The sequence below is a fragment of the Leptonychotes weddellii genome, chromosome 3 (assembly GCF_054177405.1).
Source record: "Leptonychotes weddellii isolate Sample4059 chromosome 3, ASM5417740v2, whole genome shotgun sequence".
NCBI classification, from domain to species: domain Eukaryota; kingdom Metazoa; phylum Chordata; class Mammalia; order Carnivora; family Phocidae; genus Leptonychotes; species Leptonychotes weddellii.
Window position 1 is genome coordinate 60,185,368 of NC_138371.1, and position 22,958 is coordinate 60,208,325.

Sequence of the window (22,958 nt, forward strand, 5' to 3'; positions counted from 1 at the left end):
ATGAGTAAAAAATAGTGTGTGCAACTTCTGGATCCTGTTTTTAAAGGAAGTGTCTTTTCCCCCATTTTTTTTCTTACTCTCTCCTCACTGGCCGGAATGTGAACAACAGTGGTAGGGGACCAAATAGCAATCTTAACCATAACATGGAAACTTCATTAAGTATGATAGATCAAGAGGACAGAAGTAACCTGAGTTCCTAAAATCAGGGAGCCGCCATATGGCAGTGGGCTGTTTATGAGTGGACCCTTATGTTTAGAGAGAAGTAAAACCTCCATTTTGTATAAGCTACATAATAAGCTTGAGCATCAGCTATATTCTACAACGTAGCTAAAACTACTATTATTTTGTTACAGCAGCCAAACTAATACATAGATACCAAAGAAAAAGTGATTTAAATACATGCCTCTCTTTAATACATTGTTTTTTCAAAGTACTTATTTTGACTCTTACAAAAAACTACAGACCCAGAACTAATCCATCAAGAGATCTATAAAGCCAAATGAGAATTAGGGAGGATTTGCTGGATAGTAACATGGTGGAAAAATCCCATATGAAAGAAGGGAAATGGGCTGCTAGAATTTAAAATATTTATTTGCAAGGAAGAAGAATTTTTTAAATTCAATTTGAGACCTTCTCGTTTCTGACTGCCACCATAACTTCAGAAATCATTTTTTACTGTGGAAAATACAGCAAAAATATAGCAAGAGTTGAATTAGAAAGGAGACATTTCAAAGTAGAATCAAAAGACCAGCACAAAGAGGGAAGTCCTGCCTGCCTTTGAGAGTTGTAAGAGTAGGGGGACATGTTAAATGAGCCGAAGAAAATTCTCTAAGTAAGAAAGCCAAAGGCTCTGAAGGACAAACTAAGCATTCTCGTCTGTAGAAACATTCAATATCACACATAGGTAGAAATACCAAGTGGGAAGGCAAGGAACAAATGGGGCCAGAATAGGGGACGCAAGACAGAGTGCGTGTGAGGTTATGCACACACACAGGTAAGAAGACAAAATGTGGAGAGACTGTTTAAAACAGATAGATTTTTTTTTCAGTGATATAAATTGTATTAAGACCAAGAAAAAACAGAGAGGGGCAATGACGAGACCTTCACTCTAAATTCACTTTAACACAGAAACGATGTGATTTGCCATGAAAGAACATAAGAGTTCCAACATCCCCTCACCTGTAAGACTTTCTCGGTCCATATCCCTCTTAAACAGTAACACACTCTGCTTCTGTGCTGTTTCACAGATTTTCCCTTGTTTTTACCGACTCATTTTCTGCTCTGCTAAAAATTGTTTGCATCTTCTTCTCCCATCAGCGAAACTGGGAGTTCCTTAAGGGTCTGGCCATGTTTTATTTCTTTATTTCTTAGCATATCAAATGGAAGAATACTTCAGGAAAATTGTGCCTGCTGGAAGGAAAGTGAGATGAAAAGCCAGGAAAGAAAGCCGGAGTTGGTTCAATGGTATTTCGAAAAAAGGACCGAAGGAGGCGAGAAGAACACAAATAATAATATTTTGGTAGGGCGCCGGCAGTCAAAGCTGCCAAGAACAGCTGTGGTCCGACAAGACTCCGCCTAACACCCAGGATTACAATGATCCAAGACTGCTTACCAAGAACTGCTATTTCTTTAGTTTGCCTTCTGGTTTCCAGCTTCAAGTGTATCATAGTGTCACTGTACCTTTATGTTCTTTTACAATGAGGAAAGAAATTAAAATAAGGTAAGAAAGTGAGGTTACTATGTGGTGGTCATTTCTCTTAGAAAGTGTAAATATGAAGAAAAACGGAGTAGAAAGAGGTCAGTTAAAGAACTGATCATTATATACATATACATATATATATAAGATGTTTATTATATGATGCATATTTATCATAATAAATAATATGCATTTGTTATATGTAATCATATCTCACATACATACACATGAAAGGATGAAATTGGGGGATGATAAACAAAATTTGAGGCCATTTAATCCATAGGCAACATTGATATTTCAGTTGTAGAAAGGAATTATAATGTAATATCCTTCAGATAAGTTCCTTCTATGAATATATGTGAGCATCCATTGCATGAGGAGGCACCTTGTAAAAACCAAATGTAAGATTTCAGCCACTGCAATTATGGGATACCAATAGTAACAGTACTCACTATGGGCTAACATTATAGAATATAATAGGAAAACAGTCACAAATTATCAAGGGCATGCTTACAATATTTCACAAATTCTTTGGTAATATTTAAAAACTTTTCTGCTTTATTAACCTACACAATTCTTAAAATAGACATTTATGTAGTGTTAATTTGCACAAAGTAATCTTCTAGGAAGTGACAGAGACATCTATGAGAAACTAGTAAGTGCTGAATGATCTACCTTATGAGCACCCTCGGACATATCCTTATTTCTGATTAAATCGTATTTTAATATCTAGAGCAATGGTTTTTCAATGTTTTCAAGACTGAAGCTCCCTTTTACTATCAAAATTACCATTCCCCCACATTATCTTTTATTTTTATTTTTATTTTTTTTGAAGATTTTATTTATTTGTCAGAGAGAGAGAGAACACAAGCAGGAGTGCGGCAGAGGGAGAAGTGTGCTCCCCAGTGGGCAGAGAGCCTGAGGCAGGACTCGATCCCAGGACCCAGGGATCATGACCTGAGCTGAAGGCAGACGCTTAACCGAATGAGCCACCCAGGGGTCCCCCACATTATCTTTTAATTGAGAAATACATGAAAAGAAAAGCCACTTTGGACTTGTAATTATTTTAACTGAATTTGTTTTATTTAACTACATATAACAGCATCTGTATAGATTTCCAAAAAAAAATTAGAACATTAAAAATATTTATTCACTTTGCAGATGATGTTTCTTTCTTTTTTTTTTTTTTTTGAACAGTAGATGATCAGATACCTTAGATAATTTTTGGAAGGTTTATACAGGCATAAACTCTGGCTGGATCAAATTGATCAAAAAGAAAAACTGTAAACCTTTAAATTGCTTAGATGGTTTATCCTGTAATATTTATAGAAAACCATATTACCAATAATTATTAACTCCAAAGCTGTCTTTAATTCAACTTTTTACAATTTTTGCAATAAAATATTTTTGCTTATGTGATTTACAGTTGACCTTTAAACAACACAGTTTTGAACTGCACACATCTACGTATACATGGGTTTTTCTTATAAATACAGTACAGTTCTACAAATGTATTTCCTCTTCCTTATGACTTTAATAACTTCTATTCTCTAGTTTATTTTCTTGTAGTAATACAGTATATAACACATATGACATAAAAAATATGTGCTAATCAACTGTATGTTATCAGTAAAGCTTCTGGACAACAGTAGGCTATTAGTAAGTAAGCTTTGGGGGAGTCAACAGTTATATACAGAGTTTCAGCTGACAGAGGGTCCACCGTATAATCCCAAGAAATAAGAGAAGAAAAAAGGGTGCATTTCCTTTGGGTGCCCACTTTGGATATATGTCCTTCATTTGAGAATTTTTCTTTGATTTCCAATCCTTAGGAAGAGGCTATTATTCCAACCAGAGTAATAAGTTTAGCTTAATTAATAATGAAATGAATGACTTCCCTATTAAGTTTTAAAGAACTCTTTAAACTCTTTATCCTTGGAATTTCTAAGTCCTCTTGACTTCGGTGGTTATATAGCAATTCAGTATCTTTATCAGATTGAGCTAGTAGGGAAATACCCTAGGTCAAAATGACCTATAGTAGGATCTGCCAGTAAATAAATTCTAGGACACAAGGCAAGCATTTCTGAGCCTCCAACTCTTTTCTGTTTGATAATGCTTTACACATTGGGTGTGCAGAAATTTATAATTCATTTAAAAAGACATGTTCTCTCTCTCTCTGACATGTTCTCTCTTGATATTTCTGTCACTTTCTTGATTTTGCCAGAAGCTATGATGTACAATACGGGTGTATGGGTGGGGCGATCGCACGTGGCTGCCAACAACCCAACTCACCGCAAAGCACTGTTTGCTCCCTAGGCTCACTACTAATTTTATGAAATTATTATGGTAGCAGAAGGAGTCAATGTGATTCCACACTTGTAATCTGCAGATTACAACTTGAGTCAAAAAAAGTTTAGACAGGAAGAAAAAAAATACCGTGTGAGTTTTAATTTCACAACTCAACAAATAGAAAATTAGGATGTAGAAGAGGGGATTTTCCTATAATAAATCTCTCATCTATGCTGTATTCTCCTAGGAACAATTTCAGGTAAAATTATAAATTAGAAGAGATTTGGCTTTAGTTCTCTTTTCTTGTTCCTTTTCTTGATTTTATTGTAGTTCTTCTGTTATTCAGATACACAGAACACTACTGGGACCCCATACACCTTCTATTAGAAACAAATCACTCATACTACCTTGGGTGTGCCTGATAGTTTTGTGACTGTGAAGTGTTAATATTAACCACCCCAAAAGAGAGAATGAAAAAAGTGCATCTAAATAAAAAGGAATGTGTTCGTAACATGTTATAGCATTTTTGAATAGCTTTCCAAACTCACACCATATAAATAATAACTTTCATAAGGATAATCTAGCTTAATCTCGCTATACACTTCTTTTTCTAACTTCTAACACATTACCACATCATTCTTTAAGTCCAACTCAAAATTTGGTTCTCCTAATAAACCCTTTATAAAAAAAAAAACCCTCAGACGATTTCCTGGCCCTGTGACAGCTGTTATTCTAGCACTCTATAATCCTTCCACATATATAATTTGCACTGTATGCGCTGTGGACAGGGGGAAGAGGTGAATGAATAGCAAAGATTTCCTTATGCCAGCTACACAATTATATAAATGGCATAATCTGTGTAAATGGCAATTTGTTCAGTTCTTGTTCATCCTGTCTTCCTGCTACAATTGCTCCTAAGTAGCAAGGGTGCCTAACTTCGTGAATTTCATAGAGTCCAATTAAATGACAGTGCCATTTGGGTGTTAATGTTAGCTAATGTTGATGACAATGACAGCTATGTTAATAAGATAATACACTTCAATTTCCAAGAGAGGGGGAAAAAAAGACACTCACAGCTTTTCAAGCAACTGCTTGAAGACAGCACAGCAAAAAGACCTGCCACAACTGTGTTGAAAAGCCACAGATGGAATATTTTTGTTGATCCTTTGTGACTATGGTCTGTATACAAAAATGATCCAGCACACACATTTCGAATTGTGTTTTTCTGTTACTGTGATAGGTTTTCATTTACTTATTTATCTTCTAGTTTCCTTAGTATTGAAGAACAGATACTGTAGCTATCTGATCAGAATTAGGGTTAACCCGTAACAGTGGAGAATAAAGCTGGTCAGCAGTCAGTCTGGGATTGAGCTTGATATTAACATTCAAATTCTAACTGAGTTAACTGACCACAAATCAGACAAAACCTTGCTGCAAAAGAGGACTGTAAACAGTTGAGAAACATAAAAGCAAAGCTAGATTTTTAAATTAAATACTTAAATGCAAATATCTACAAGTTATCACTCGAATTATTTTTTCATTTCATTGTCATGAATGGCATGTAATTCTTTTTCCCCCCAAATTCTTACAGTTTTAAGAATTTGTAATGAGTTCATATTTACAAAAGTTGACAAAATATTTTGTCAGTTAAAAAACACTAAAATTTTATACCCAGGGCATTCAAAGGAATAAAAGAAAAGTGCAGAAAAATTTAAAAACACAAAAATCCTGGTGAATTTAAATATAATCATAGAGCAAACCCAGTGGTGTTCTGGAGTATGTTTAACAACTGGCTCCCCACAAAAATGCATACATTTATTATAAATTTTACTTATATAAAGAATGCATAGCCCATGATTTGCAAATAATAATAAAATATAAATACTCTTTATTGTAATTCCATTTAATCAATTGGTTCTCACGAATCAACTGTCAATTGATTTTTTCTTAATTACGTATCCATCACCAACCTCTGGTTGCAATTGACAGATAAGTGTGGTTTAGATATATATATTGGTTGACATTTTCATTTAAGTAAAGGAGTAAAAGGAAAATGAAGAATTGAAGGCATGTTGAGACAGCTCATTCATCCATGACACGAATGAATTCTTTGCTAGGTAAGATAATTTTGGACTATTAGAAGAATATTTTTTTCATCTTCTTATGCTATGTACCATGCAAAAGCTACAGAAATGACAATTTTAATTTGTATTCACATTTTATCTCATTGCTTTCTTAAGTCTACACAATCTACAAAATAATAAATCGGTCATTTTGATGCATGGTGTTTGCCAATTTCCCTGGTGCAAATACCCACACCACGGCTGAAAAATTAAGTTAATATAAATTTTATGTTAATATAATTTTTATGGGGATGATTCAAAGTACAAAATAAGCATGAAAACAAAAGAAAAAGAGCTGTTTGATATATGTAAGACAACCTTTTTGGAATTTCACTGTTTTGATGGTTACAATGGATATGTTCACCCATATATCATTAAACCTTTGAAAAAATTAATGCAAGTCATATAGTACTCTCACTCTCCTTTACACAGGCATAGTTCTATTATTCAGCACTTCTAAGGTAATCAATTTTGCTACTCTATACAAAATACAATTTTGAAAAATTAGAGAACAAGCTGATTACCAAGAAAAACAACAAAAATAATGTTTTTAAGGAATGCAAATAGCATTTAACACCTTGGAAAACATCTTGTGGTTTTATAAATATTTCCTAGACAATATGAATGTGATCGTTATAAAGAGGAGTTAAAGGCAAGAGCAAATATGTTAAATTATAGATGTTTTTACTTTTTAGGCAATACAAATCAAAGCTGTATAACAAAGACTTTTAAAATGAAATCATTTGACAATGATTTTATTTTCTACTTAGAAAATTAAATCACACCCCCATAGATTTCTACAAAGCTTAGATTAAGCCTGGATTAAGAAATGAAGTTTTCACTGAGCTGGTCCTTTGAGGTTTCCATAAGAAAGCGTATGTTTAAGGGGTCAAACACCAGAGTGGGGTTGGCCAGGGCTGGAATCTGGTTTTACCCCCTTAGGACTCTGGAAAAGTCACTAACCTCTGAACTCCCATTTTATTATCTGTATAATTAGGATTAAAAGTAATACGCATTTCCTAGGATTGCTGTAACCCTTGCATGCGTTAATGCATGTAAAGTGTAGTAGCAAATATTTTTGAAAACTCACATTTCTTTTACCATTTCAAAAGAAGCCCACCCTTCTTAGGAGGTAGCAATAGATTCTTGTCTCTTACCTGGGAACTTTGAGAGACGCTAACTGGAACAGTAACGACTGGTATCATAATGCCTATGTTTATTTACCACCTACGTGCTTGCTATCTGTGCCGTGTGCTTGAGCAAGCACAGCCCTCCGTCCTGCAATGGTTTTCCTGTTCACTACCTTTTCCTTTCAATCCCATATTCTGAGTATACAAGTATACATCTTCAGTCCAATCGACTGCATTATCTTCTCTCTCCCTCCTTTCTTCCCTCTGCTTGACTTTTAGGTCCCAAGTTACTCTCCATTTCTTCTAGTAAATTGTCCTTGATAACTGTTACAGAAACATTCCCAGAAATACCTGTGCCAACACTTACTTCTCTGTCCTGATATTTACACAAAAGTCATGCTTTATTGATGTTCTGATGGTGCCTAGAGTTTAGGAGAATAAGTCCAAAAGACATCAAACACTTGCTGTGACTATTTCCCATAAATCTTATCTTGGAGTACACTCAGAAAAGCTCTCACTCGTTCCCATTAAGATGGTCTACAGAAGAGCCCCGCAAATGGCAGATGCTAATGAACCCATAGATGCTTTTAAAGCCTGATGTGGTCAATCAAAGAGGAGGCAGCTGCCAAGATGCCCCCTTCCCTGCAGCTCTGAAACACTTCCTGCAGGGAGGTGAGCCTGGCTGAGAGGTGCCGCAATGCCCAGTCTTACCCCCTCAGTCATAACAATGTCAGCATCTCTTCCCTTCCTCCCTACTCCTTTTACTTGGAAAAGAAAACACCACTCAGAAAGAGACTGGGTGATTTAGCTGCAGAGAACTCTTAAGCGGGCAAAGTTCTATCGACCGTGGCATTTGAATACAAAGGCTTATGATGCCAGTGCAAAAAGCCATATGCATGCAAGACTTAGTAAGCAAATCGAGCTTATTCTCTGTGAACTCAACCCATTCACTATTTATTGAGCTTCTCTAATTTAAAATGGAATCTTTATGCTATTTGAGTCATTAGCAGTAGACTTTATTAGATTTTCTGGAATTGAATGCCAACTGTCAGGAGATGTTTTCAGAAGTCTGAGAAGCGATGCTAGCATGAGAAAGATTGACAATGCTGTTTTCAACATTAATTACAGGAAACAATGTATAAAGTACAGGATTCCAAGTCAGAATGATGCAAAGATCACAAGCTTATTAGCTTGGTGATTCTGGGTACCTACTTAAAATCAGCATCAGATGCTTCATAGGTTGTGCTAATTAAGTAAGAGAACGCACATAAGATGTGAGTGCAGTTCCTAGCACTGAACGTTTAATGAAAGTTCAATAAATGCCAGTTATTATTGCTAGGATTATTATTCTGAATCCTTACAATTTTTTTAAGAACTAATGCTGCCAAAAATGGTGAGTGTATGCTGGAAATTCTTCCTTCTGCAGCAGCTTGTGATTGAATTTCATGATGTTCCCTGAATAATGTCCCACTACTTAGACCAGGATTAGCAAAGAGGTAGATGGTAAACTGAAAATAGCTTGAAGAAGAATTTCACTGGATTAGATAGGTTTATTATTATTATTATTATTATTATTATTAAATATAAAGCCTTTTAGGAAGATATACTCTAGGTCCACCATACCCTCTTGTCATTTACCTGTCTGCTTTCTCACACTTACATGACTTGTCTGGATCTGAAGATCCAGGATTTACATCTGTAATCTAGATCTTTCCAGACATCTCTGCCACTCTATCAAAAACATAACTGAAATATGTATTTTTCCTCTGGGTACCTACTGTCTATATAGGTAGTTTTCCAGAAGAACTATAAAATTTGTGTTGGGACACCTGGGTGGCTCAGTTGGTTAAGCATCTGCCCTCGGCTCAGGTCATGATCCCAGGGTCCTGGAATCAAGCCCCACATCTGGCTCTCTGCTCTGCGGGGAGCCTGCTTCTCTCTCTCCCACTCCCCCTACTTGTGTTCTCCCTCTCTCTCTTTCTCAAATAAATAAATAATATCTTTAAAAATAAAATAAAATAAAATTTGTGTTGTCCCTCATTGGAATCATCATTAGCATAGCTAATACTGTTTGGGTATTTACTAAATATCAAGTACAGTATAAAGCAATATTCACTCATTTAAGACACCATCAAACTTACAATGTAGGTAGTATTGTTTTCTTTTTTTTTTTTTAAGATTTTATTTATTTATTTGACAGAGAGAGACACAGCGAGAGAGGGAACACAAGCAAGGGGAGTGGGAGAGGGAGAAGCAGGCTTCCTGCCGAGCAGGGAGCCTGACGCGGGGCTCGATCCCAGGACCCTGGGATCATGACCTGAGCCAAGGGCAGACGCTTAACGACTGAGCCACCCAGGCGCCCCGGTAGTATTGTTTTCTATCGGTATTTATAGATGAGGAAGCCAAATATCAGAGAAATTACGTTACTTGCCTCTGAGTAGAGAATTTTTGATGAGAATCCAGGAAATTTCAGTCCAGACATCACATTTTAAACTACTAGATAGGCCACATATATGTATATTTTAATATAGTCATCCCAAAGGGATTACATTCATGATGAAATTTTCAGTCATGTGGTAAAAGATATTTTAGGACAGAAATGCCTCTTAAAATATACTGTCTAAATGCCTACACAATCTGTTCACAAGCAGGGTTGACCTCACCAATATTAAAACACAATTAGCACATAAATGAGACAAATGTGGATATTCAGTTATAAATAACATTTCAGGATATCAAATGACTATGCATTTTAAAAATGTTCCAGATAAATCATTTCTGCTAATCTTTCATCCTTTTGTGACTTTCTTTAGAAATTTTCAGTTAGAATATTCCTTTGTGGTAATGAGATGTTCCAGAGTGTTCACTTATACATTTCAGCTAAGGACAACTTTGAAAATAATTTTTAAAAATCATTAAGCACATGAATATTCTATTTATTTCTCCAAAATTTCTCTGCCAACAGACCAACATATAAAACTCCTTACTCTAAATATCATCATTTATTTTTACTCAGTCCTATATTATTAAACTGTCTTTTATAGTTCTAATATACTATGCTTTGAGAATATTATCTACTTAATCAAGACATCCCAAAACAAATCAATTAAAATAATTCACATGATTTTCACTTCTTTATGTGGAAACTACAAGCTAAAATCACCAAATGGAATATTCTATTGGACTTGTATATAGGTATTTCAGTGGTACACAGCATAAACATTGAAAACACAAAGATACCCTCAAATATGATATAAATAACTCAAGCACAAAGTATTATCAGTAGCATATTATATTCGGAGGGAAGGAGGATTACCCGAAACTTATGCAAATTTCCATACTTTGAAAATCAATCTATTCTCACATTTTCCAAATGAAGAAACAGGTTAAATGATTTAACTACAGTCAGAGCTACTTTCAACAGAACTAAAACTAGATTGAGAATCTCGTGGCTCCTTGGTTGTGGATTTTCCAATTATAACAAACCGAAGGAATTTCCAAGAGTCCCATTTTCACAAATTTAACTGATGCACTAGGGAAAGAAATATCACAGAAAACCTAAATATTTTTCTCTCACAATGGCTCCCAAACACAAGCAACTACTTCACTGATGATCAACTAAAGAAACAATATTCTACCTTAACACCACAGGGGGGAAAAGGCCATGTGGGACTTACTGTATATATAGTGCAACAGTGGGTAGTGTATTTTATAAGCACAAGAAGCAATTTCCAATGGGAATTTTTCTAAATGTCACTGTGCATCCTAGAGCCTAACACCTGGGGAAGATATGGCTCCCTTAGGCAATGAATTGTGTGAAGGGATTTCAAGGAAACATTTGGCAATATCACTTGGCTATCACTGTGGACAAGATGAAGACTCTCAATGAATATATTAAATTTAGTTCTACTTAATGGCCTAATTTGGCCTGGAAGTTTCTAATGTGCTACAGGGCTCTTCTGCCTTTTCCTAATAGGAATACAATGCTAAACAAAACAGGTACACAAATATAAACAAATATAAAAATACACGAGTATAAACAAATATACTGGGCCACCTGGGTGGCTCTCAGTTGGTTAAGCATTTGACTCTTGATTTCGGCTCAGGTCATGATCTCAGGGTCACAAGACTGAGCTTCATGCTGGGCATGGAGCCTGCTTGGGATTCTTTCTCTTTTCTGCCTTTGCCTTCATTCACACGTGTGTGCGCATGCTCTCCCCCCCGCCCAAAAAAAACCAAACCAAAACAAATATACTATAAAATAGTTGCAAATTGTCTGTGACTGAAAAAAAAAGGGTGCTGAGAAAGAAAATGATGGAAAAGAGAATGGTGGGGTAATCCATAGACTTTAATCTCTAGTGAAAGGTATGTAGAACTTATTAAAAATTATAAAATATTCCAAACTTCCAGAAATAATATGTACTTACTATTCATATTTAATGGATGTTAATATTTTACCACATTTACTTCAGATTGCTACTTTTATTTATTTTATTTTTTTTTAAAGATTTATTTATTTGACAGAGAGATACACGGCGAGAGAGGGAACACAAGCAGGGGGAGTGGGAGAGGGAGAAGCAGGCTTCCTGCCAAGCAGGGAGCCTGATGCGGGGCTCAATCCCAGGACCCTGGGATCATGACCTGAGCCGAAGGCAGACGCTTAACGACTGAGCCACCCAGGTGCCCCAATATTGCTACTTTTAAAATATAGACAAAAGTGAGAAAGTACAGGTAAGCACCTACCACCTATTTTTATACTTTTCATCTTTATGTGTACCATTCCTCACATTGCTGGGTATCATTCTTTCCTATGCATATTTTTACTTCCATAAAATATAGTGTTGCTCTGTGTGTTTTCATTATGTAAGTGTATCATATAGAGTTTTGCAGTTTGCATATGTCACTCAACAATACACACATGTAAACTTGACTATTTGGTTCAGAGTTATCCAATTTATCATTATATGTACAAACTACAGTTATCCAATCCTATACTGATGCACAGTTAATCTTTCTTTTAACTTTCACTACGGGGTTTTCTAGGTGATTGAACCATGTGACACTCACACTAGCATTATGAGAGTTCATGCTTCAGCACACACTTGTCAATACATGATATTGTTAAACTTTAAAATTTTGCCAATCTGATATTATGATACATGTGATATGGTGTCTTCTTTCAATTTTAATTTCCCTAATTATTAACAGAATTGAACATTTGTTCATGATTGTATTAGTTTTTTTCCTGTGTGTTATCTGTTCATATTCTATAACTATTTTTTATTGCATTGGCTCTTTATTTTTGTAGGGGTTCCTTTTATATTCAAATACTAATTTCTTGTCAGTTAATGAATTGCAAATATATTTTTCCAGTCTGTAGCCCATCTTTTCACTTTCTTGATGGCATAATGGATCATATAAACAAGTTTAATGTATCAAACATATTTTCTTATGCTTTGTCTTTTTTGCATCATATCTGACTAAAGATATTTTCCTATTTTTTTTCTACAAGTTTTATAGTTTTCATTTGTTTTTTTACATTTAGGTATTTAGTCCACTGGGAATTAATTTTCATGTATGGTAAGAGGTAGGGATCTAATTTTATCTTGTTTGTTTTTGGTTTGTTTTTTTTTTTAGGGAGATAACATGTGTGCACGCTAGCTGGGGGGAAGGGACGGAGGGGAGAGGGAGAGAGAGAATCTTAAGTAGGCTGAGCACGGAGCCTGAAGAGGGGCCGGATCTCATGACTCTGAGATCATGACCTGACTCAAAATCAAGAGTCAGTGCTCGACCCACTGAGCCACCCAGGCGCCCCACTAATTTTATCTTTTTTAATGTGACTAGCCAGTTGTTAAAAGGTCAGTTATTAGAGCAGTCCCTCCTTTTCCAACTCATCTGCAGTGTCCTCTGTCACATACCAAGTTGCCATTTAAATGTGGGTCTGTTTCTAAGCTCTTTATTTATTCCATGTGCAGTCTGTCTGAGCTAATTTTATGTTTTTTAACTATTTTAGCATTTGAAATATTGAAATCTGTAAGGGTCAGTATGCTTTCCCTTTTCTTTATTCTTTTTCAAAATTTTACTTGGTCATTTTTTAACCCTTGACTCTTTCAGAGTAATTTTAGGATAAATTGGATCTACATATTTTTAAAATGAATTATGTAAAGTGTTAATTATATAAAAATACAGAGTAATAAAATATTTTTTTCAATCTCATTTTCTCTTTCTCACTCTTTCCCTCCCCCCTTCCCCCGGGTTATTTGAATGTAACTCCAAGATATCTATCATTTTTCCTGTAAAACTTCCATATACATCTCTAAGAGATGAGGACTTTGGACCTGCCTACTTTGGATGAATGATCGGGGACAGCTCCGGGAAAGAGCTGATATTTAAGCTGAACCTGAAATATAAAGTCAGTCATGTGAAGACTGTTCCAGGCAGGATCTTAGGGCAGGAAAGGTTTGTTATGTTACACTTGAAGGGAATATTACACTGTATGTTAGCTAAAGAGAATTTAAATAAAAACATAAAAAAAAAAAAAAACCTGAGTCAAGATCAGTGTGACCGAATTTTGGAGATGGAGAGAAAAGGAGGGTGGGAGGCTGTGGGGGGAGAGCAAAAGGCTCAATCATGGGGCTGTACAGGGTTTTGGAGGCAATGAGTACATCTGAAAGCACCTTAAGGATTTAAGTAGAAAAGTGAAGAGAGCCAATGGACTCCCACATAGAGATAAGACTGAGGCTCCCACACGAGAGGAAGCAGAAAACATCTGGAAGGCTCCTGCAGCAGTCTAGGAGAGAGGAAAGTCAGATGTGCTTGGGTGGCAACATGAATGGAGGGAAGTGGACAGATTTGAGACATATTTATATAACACACGACTGGGGGAGGAAAAGCAAATAAAACAATAACAGAATTTTTGATCAGCTGGAATGAAGAGCTAAATCTAATGTTGCCATTTATTAAGGCTAAATCTGAGGTCCTGCTGCTGAATTTAAACCAAACAACAACTAAAAAAAACTGTATTTATGTAATGTTAGTGATCTGACTTGGTAATGCCTTTTTTTTTCTGAGCTGATTCAAAGGATGGTGAAGGTGAAAGCAACTTGGATTCCCTCAAGTGTGTTATACAGCGACTGCATAAAGAGCTGCACAGCATCCAATTAAACAGTGATGTTTCTGCCTGGGAAAGCTATATATAAGCAAATGAAACCAGAAAGGTACATGTTAGGAATACATAATTACAACGGGGCCCTATTTAAAACACAGTTCACCATTACATGTATTAGGATATAATAACTGTTAAATCAGGATCCTGATATATCACAATGACACCCATCAAAATCATAAATTACAGAGTTAGCTTGTAAATTGGTATTTATTCCCACTGATGTCCATGCCCTTATAAAGTCCTACAATAAATGCATTCTTTTTTTTTCTTTGTATGGTTTAGTTGTACTAAAAAAAGACCACTCTTTACAAAGCTAAGCAAGAATTTAACAGTAATTGAACTTGCACCAGTCCAAGTACTGAGAAGAACACAAGCTTGAGCTCTGTAAATCTCCAGAAAAGATAAGGTGGGTACACCAATAACTACAATGGGAAACAGAATTCGGGTGGTGTTGGAGATGTGCTTCAGTGCTATTAGACTGTGAGTTTCTACAGAAGCTGAATCATGTCTCATGTACTTTCATAGTTCTAGCTCCTACTACTTGTGCAGTGAATAGCAAACAGCATGTGCTTAATAAGCATCCATTCCTTCATCCATTTATGCACATATTCATTAAAGGCTTACTAGAAGCTGGGCATACAAAGACCTAGTTCCTGCCTTTAATGAGCTTACACTCATTCCTTCAAAACTCATTTTGAGTGCCCTGCTTAAAGGGAGAAAGACAAATATTGAAGGCGGGGTCCACCATGATGAGAAGGAAAGGTCTGCTGCGTACGAGGTGGGAGGTGGAGTGACACCAGTCTGACACACTCTGCGCTGTGAGATGGGAGAGAAAGCCGACCGGGGGTGCCTAGCAGGATGGCAGCATGGCAACCATGAGCACTGCATCTGAAAACACAGTTTTTGCTATTTTCTTCAAAACTTCTTTCAAGTTTTCAGATATTTGAATAAAAAGGGAATATGGAGTGAAGAATACAGGAGAAAAATGGTGAAGAGTCCTGGCCTCCAAATCAAAAAACAAAAAACCAAAAAACAGAAATAATGGAGCAAATGGTAAAGGGTAGAAAGGTACGTAAAAACAAGAGGTGGGTGTTGTATTGGGGAAAACAAGAGGATGAGTTAAAAAAGTGGTTGGGGAGGAAGGACATGGGAGGAAAAGGGGTTGTGGTCTGAGTTTGGAACACTGAAATTTGATTTTTGGGGGGTAGGGCTGTTCTAGTTTGTAACAATATTATGGGTGAGGCTGTGGACATAAGCAGCTGAATGGAGTGGAGGTAAAGGACAGAAATGGGATAGAAATAAAGACTTCAGAACAGAGGTTGTCAAGGAAATATGAGGCCAATGGTTCAATGAGCCCTCCCGGGGCTACTGACATCATGGTTTGGGGGGAGATCCTGGGATGGAAAGAAGACACAAAACCACTGTCAACGTTTTTGAATGTTGGCAAAATACCAGAAGATTCAGGTAAAGAGCGGAGTAAAATGAAAGACTTGGTAAAGTTTTCATGGAGAAAGAAATATCTGATGTGACCCTTAAAGCAGGTACTGAACTTCATAGCGACTGGGAGGCAGAGAAGACATTTCAGCCTGAAGGATGGTCTGACAGTGGAGGCACCATCTCCGACTCATCATACTGGATCTCTCAGATCTCTCAGATGAGATGATCTGAAAACAATCCCATTGCATTGGAATTGGGACTTTACAGTAGGTTCAAATGAATATTTTCTAAATGGACCCCTAACTCATATCCTCCTCCACTCTAAATTATATCCCATATCCCCATATCCCCAACCAACTAAATACCTAATTATTCAACTGGTCCATGTCTGGTGTTCAGATAGAGACACTGACCTAGTATAAGTGTATCTGCAACTGGTTCCAGGCCTGATCTGACAAGGGCCATGCTAATTGGCCTTCTTCAACATAAAGGGATGCAGAGGGTCTGGAGATCTCTTAGTTTAATAGTAGCTTTTCTTGACTTATGCTGCTTACCTTTTCTTACTTGGTCTCAGCTCTAACTTAAGATGCTATTTTGATCCTTGCTCTTAGAATCATATCATCACAGAGTAGAAAGGAGATTTTGAGGGTCATGTGACCCTGTCTCCTGCTTAATCAAAGACTTCCCTTAAAACTCCTGTGTTGGGTTTCTGCCTGAACACTCCTCCATTGTTTGAAAAATCAAAGGCTCAGAGGCAGATTGCTACATTTATCTTTGGCATAGTAAGTTCTCGAAGTAAACCACAGTGCTGTGTAGACATGGTCTCTCCCTGTATTTTTAAGTTTTATTTACTACTTGTAGTCTATCATTTTGTCCTGTCTGAAAGCAACTACCTCAGAGCTTGGAACATATGATACACTCTATTTGTTGGAACTGAATCTAAATCTTCAATGCATTTTAACTGCTTGGGTAAGAGAATAGGTATGTTTCAGTCATACTTCCAGTACAAAGTTTCATGGCAAAATCTGTTTTCTGTGAATTCTTTATCTCTAATCCCATTAAGAAATGTGCAGTCAGTGGGAGAAACAGCCTTTTTGGGTGAGCATGGTAGCATACTTATGCCCTGTGCAGGTTCAGAGAGAAAAGGGAGGGAAGTAAGAAAGAAAAAAAGAGGGAGGGAGGGAAACATTATAATCTTAGCTCTTGGGTAAATTAGGAATACATCTCTGAATGGTAATTTCTACTTTTATAAAATGGTTACATGACAACTTTGGGATACCAAATGAACTCAAGAATGTGAAAGTGTTTTATCAATTAGAAAACAGTATCCGTATGTGAGACATTGACTACCTGCTTTCACGCGCAGTTTAGATCTATCCTTTTACCTCTTGATATTTTCACTTCCTAAATACTGTACATTTATTTGTAGAAACACTCTGTTTCAGGAAAAATAATGTGTTCCTTTTGGGAGGATGTTTCATCACACAGCCTCTCATTACTCATGTGAAGTGCCAAGAACCTTGAGAGGGCAGGAAAAAAAATCCTTCCTCTCTAGCTTCTTGCAGCTTTCCTTTCGACAGCGCTCAAGTACAGGCTGATTGGCTATAGAGCCACAGGGATTTGATGAAACAAAGCGTTCAACAGCAATACAGAATCCAGATGCTTCTATCTCAAGGGAAGTATAAGATATGACCTTGGTTGATCGCCGGTGAGCATGCGAGCTGCCAGCAAAACTCAGAAGTCCATGGAAAAAGGCATAATTCCCTTATTGATTTATATTTTGAAGCTTTTATTATCATAATGTGATGTGCTGCAAAATGAATATCTTTACAGAAAGCTTAGAATAGCATGGAATTTTTTACTACCATAGCTGCTGACACTTACCAAACAATCTTATCAATGCCTCTATCTGTAATGACAACAAAATGTTATGTTACACAATATGTTAATGCCTATAAAGCACTGAGTACATGGGGTATTTTTAATTCGAAAGATGAGCTCATGATGGGTGAGATTTAAATAACCACATTTAAAAAACTCTCAATGTGAAACTAAATTTGGTTTCCTAATGCTACACAAATTTGATAGTCATCAAAAATCCTTCTTTACTCTAAGACAGGTTTTTTTTGGAAAGTGGAGAGATATATTAAATAAACAGGATTCACCAATGATAACATTCCTAAAAGTTTATATCCATAGATTTACATGCAGATAAGACCACTGCCGCTAAGTACATACTTTAATCGAGATGAAAAAAAAATTTTTCTTAAAACTTGTATATAAATTTTGAGGCAAGTGAATAATTAGAAATACATTTCTAGAAACAAGAAGGCCTTTCAACTACCCCTCTCACATTAGTTAACATGCTCAGGTCTTTCATACAATAAATATCCTAGGTAGAATTTTTATCTCTTGATTCTGTGCTTTTTCCTCCCACTTTTTCCTCCCCTCTCCATAATATGAATATGGTGACCTGAGCAGACTATTTAATGAAAAGGACACTTTTTAATCAATCATTTAATTATCTTTAAAAATTAATCTCTGTCAGATTTCATTTAATACAGTTAAATCAGCAATTTAGTAAACTAACACATTGCCAAATACCACTGATAATAAATGATGAGCTGAAATATTTTGATAACTTCTCTTTTTAAATATGTATTTTAATTTTTTTAAGATTTTATTTTTAAGTAATCTCTACACCCGATGTCGGGCTCGCACTCACAACCCTGAGATCAAGCGTTGCATGCTCAACTGACTGAGCCAGCCAGTGCCCCCATTTTGATGACTTGTTGGACATCATAAAATAGGTCTATTTTCTTTAATAGGAAAAATCACTTCTGTTAGACTTAACTTATAAAAGCTTTTACTAGTTAGCTGCAGTATTGAATGATTTAGCTGATCACACCATTTCAATCTGCTGTCCACATATACAAACACAATTTGAACTACAATTATCGTTTTAGTTTAAATTTAAAACTTATTTGTTTTAAATTAATAAATATGAAAATCCATCCATCTTTTTAATACCTCAAAAAATCAAATCATTTTCAGTGCTTAGGGCACCATACCATTCCTTGCCTTTATGCATATTAGATTTTCCCTGACAGTATGTTAAGATTTTGTGTTTGATTTTTCTTAACATTATCTCATGAGCATTTTACATAATTGTCATAAGGTCTTCATAACTATCATGAAAATAAATTGTATAAATCACCATAACTTAAAGCATTTTCCTTCTCTGAGACATGTTATTAAAGCATTTTCCTTCTCTGAGACATGTTATCTTTCCCTTCTCCACCTCCAACCCCCATTTTTTTTAACCCCCGTTTTTTGGTACTACCACTAACCACCAACATTTTCACTTACGTAGTTTTCCCCTTGTTTTTGATGTTTCCCCCTTCAGGTAAATTATCTTAAGTACAGACTTATAGATACGAATATTATTATGGCTCTTTTATTAACCCAGTGCTTTCTAAATTTCATTGCCATCAGTCACAAAGTATGTACCTATGATTTACACTGTGACTTTCACCAGCACTTAGGTATCAGTAGTTTTTATTGGAGAGAGGAGTGCTAATTTCATGGAGATGAAATTTCTGTGATTTCACACTAATGGAATATCATTAGGATTATTTTAATCTGAATTGTTATTATTATTGTTAAATGTTTTCAAATGTTCGCTAATCATACTTGCTATTGTGTGGAATGCCTTTGGGGGTTATCTAAAAAATTTACATGTGTTTTTTACTAAATTAAATATAATAAATAATGTATTTATTATAAGTATTTTGCAATGTGAGTTTTTTGTTGTTGTTACTTCAAAGCTCAGGTAATGATCCTACCAAATGTCTGATAAATAAGCAATATCCCCGTAATTTGATTTTTTAAAATTATCTATTTAATCCATCTGGAATGTATTTTGGCATATGTTGTGAGATGTGTATCTAAATTACTTCTTTTTCAAACTCTAACACCACAACCATTTATTAAATACTTCTTCCCTTTGCCATTGCTCTGTAATGCTCTATTCTTTTACATTAAACTCTTATATATAACATGTTGAGATTTTTCTATACTTTCCTAGATCTCGCAGAGTTTCAAAAAAGATAAGTTATATAATCTTCTATTATGATTTGAGATCTGGAATGGCTTTTCAACATTTATAGTTTCTTTTTTAAAATATACCTTTATTCTCATTAGCTTATTTTCCCAAATAGATTTTTTTTTATAATTTTTTTTTAAGATTTTATTTATTTATTTGAGAGAGAGAATGAGAGAGAGAGAGCACGAGAGGGAAGAGGGTCAGAGGGAGAAGCAGACCCCCTGCTGAGCAGGGAGCCCGATGTGGGACTCGATCCCGGGACTTCAGGATCATGACCTGAGCCGAAGGCAGTCGCTTAACCAACTGAGCCACCCAGGCGCCCCCCAAATAGATTTTTATCATTCTATCGCCTTCTAAGAAAATGCCCTTGAGGATTTTATTGATATTATACTCATATGTATAAATTAATGTGGAAAGCTTTGATAACTTTATTTATCTTTATATCCAGAAACATAACTCATCTCTTTACTAATTCACCTAATTCTTTTACAATTCACAATAAACAACATTTTAAAGATATGTCCAATATTATACAATTAAGGGGAAGCATGAGGTAATGGAAAAAGTGAAGACTATGGAATGAGACACACACATACACTTATGTACCTAGGCTCAAATCGTGTGTGATACTGGGCAAGATGCTTAGCCTCTGAGCCTCAGGTATTTCCTCTTAAATTGAAGGTAGTGGCACTTACAGAATTGATGCAAAGAGTAGGGATAATGTATATAAAGCTATTGGAGCATTTATGTACCCAAGAAATGTTAGCTGTGATCATAATTTCCAATATAACATGTGCTTAGTAGTTAACATTTTACCAAGTTCTTTCATGTATATTATCTCACTTGTTCTGTTGATCTTCATGAAATTCCATCAGATGATCATGTTGTTGCTATTATCACTACTAAGACCAAATAGGTACAATGCATCTTCTTTTAAATCAAAAACAAAAGCTCATCTCATATCATCATGACATATGTAAATGTATTTGCAGATCCCCTACATTACACAATAACCTTGTCCCTGAATATTTTATGGTTTTTTATCTGCTATGATCATTGTAATTGCCCTTTCATTACATTTTCTATTAGTTTTGCCTGTTCAAGGCAATGCTTTTGATTTTAGTGTGTTTGTTTCATACTCAACAGTTTTATTGAGATTCTTATTACCCCCTTAAAACTACTGTTAATTTTTTTGGTTTTCTGGGTTGTCACATTTCCAAAGTAAATTCTATGTTATAGATCATATATTAATAAAATATAGCCACTTAATTGAAAAATGGAAAAACTAAGACTAGTTATCTACCGTGGTATCATGATATAGTAAAATCTTCCTGTTGGAAACATAAATATAAGATCTTTTAGCTATTACTAGTCAGTTTCTTTTAACTTATAGATTGTATTACTTTAAGAATTTTTCTCAGTCCTGCAATCTTCACAATACCTTTCATGACAGGAAGGGCTCACATTACAGTGTGGCAGAAAAAGGAATCATTGAGAAGGCATACATCTCTTTTTTCCTTTGTGGGCTTTACATATTATTCTTGAGGATGAAGGATAAAAGAATGGGTGGAAAGAAGTATAAACTGCATGCACTTGACCACTTGGGAGAGTTTTGCAGCTTTCTCATCTCTTCATGCCGGCAAGCTCTTTCTCATCATAACCTAGACCTTCCACTCCCAAATGCATCTATTTTCTCCGCCCCCCCGCTCCCCGCGTCCCCCACCCCAGAATATCATTTCAGCTATGGGAGGATACATTTTTGTGCCTGGACTTGTCTTTCCCTATCTACTCTCAGTAGGGTGCTTCCTTAAAATTAATGATAATAAAATACCATTGTTTTCATTGAGTCAGTTGATTAACACGATCAAATAATCCACTGCCAAAAGCAATCCAAATAGAAGAATCTACCCCTACCTCAAAGAGATTTCATTTTTACTTAATCATGTCTTGTTTTTAGTCAATTACAAAAACAAAACAAAAGTAGTAATAAAGGTTTAAAAAAAGGACCAAGATGACACAATTATTTTCACTGCAGAACCAGACAAGCAGCTTCAGGTATGGTTTCCATACTCACGGGGAAAATGATTCGAGGTGGATGGATTGACACTGTCCCCGCTGTCAGCACTTTCACTGCTGGAAACTTCATCATCTGATTCCCGCACAGAAGAGCAGGGTGAGGAGCCGTCAACTTCTTCAAACTTCCTCTTTAAAATTCCACTCATAGCTGCAGCGCTGTCACATGTACCTGTAAAAGGAGCGAGAGCAACGAAGCATTGAAATATTTGACCGCTAGATGTGTAGCCAAGGTCTCCAGAGTCATTTTATGCGGTTTTATTAAACATGAGCTGAGCCTTTCCTTGGAAGGATCACTAAGCAGGTTTACTTTTTGTAATATTTTCAAATTAACAAAAATTAAATTAATACGAGCAATTGAAAATTTGGTTACCAAAATGTATCATTTTGTTAAAGCCACAGTTCATTTTAATGTAATATCTCTATTCCTTTTTTGTTGGCAAATTGAGAAAATCCACCTGAGTCATGAAGTTCTATAATGAAAAAAATGCCAACGTCACCCAGAGTCCTAAATGATTCCTGTCTTATACAAAATTCATGTGGAAGAAACACAGATAATTATGCAAAAACTTGAGAGTCGAGTTTTAAAATGCAAGAACCTAATTAGCTGAACACAACAAAGCCTATGAAATCAGTTCTAAATTTTAGGTAGTTTCCATTTCAATACTGCAATGAGATGAGATGTGTTCCTAGGACCCCTGGTTATTGAAGCCCTTGCCACGGTTTCAGAAACTTCTAAGGCTATTTACCTGAGAGACAGCGCTGAGTGGGAAGGGGGAAGGGTGGGAGTGGTTTCTCCTAAATGCTTTTTCTAGGATGAATGAGCTTTTCTCTCTCCTTGGGCTGCCCTTTCTCCACCTTTCCCATTTACCTTGACGTCTGCACACTCAGCTAAAGAGCATAAACTTTCCTTGCAGTGTAAGGATATTTCGGGGAATAA

The 22,958-nt window shown here is 35.8% G+C and overlaps 1 protein-coding gene across 1 annotated transcript in view; it reads right to left on the reverse strand.

Annotated features, from left to right (window-relative positions):
* The window catches only part of CSRNP3 (cysteine and serine rich nuclear protein 3), a 191,891-nt gene that overhangs the window by 50,465 nt on the left and 118,468 nt on the right, over window positions 1–22,958 (reverse strand). Inside the window, exon 4 of the mRNA XM_081814275.1 lies at window positions 22,020–22,190. Coding sequence (XP_081670401.1) covers window positions 22,020–22,190 — 171 coding nt within the window. The remainder of the gene's footprint in view (window positions 1–22,019; window positions 22,191–22,958) is intronic.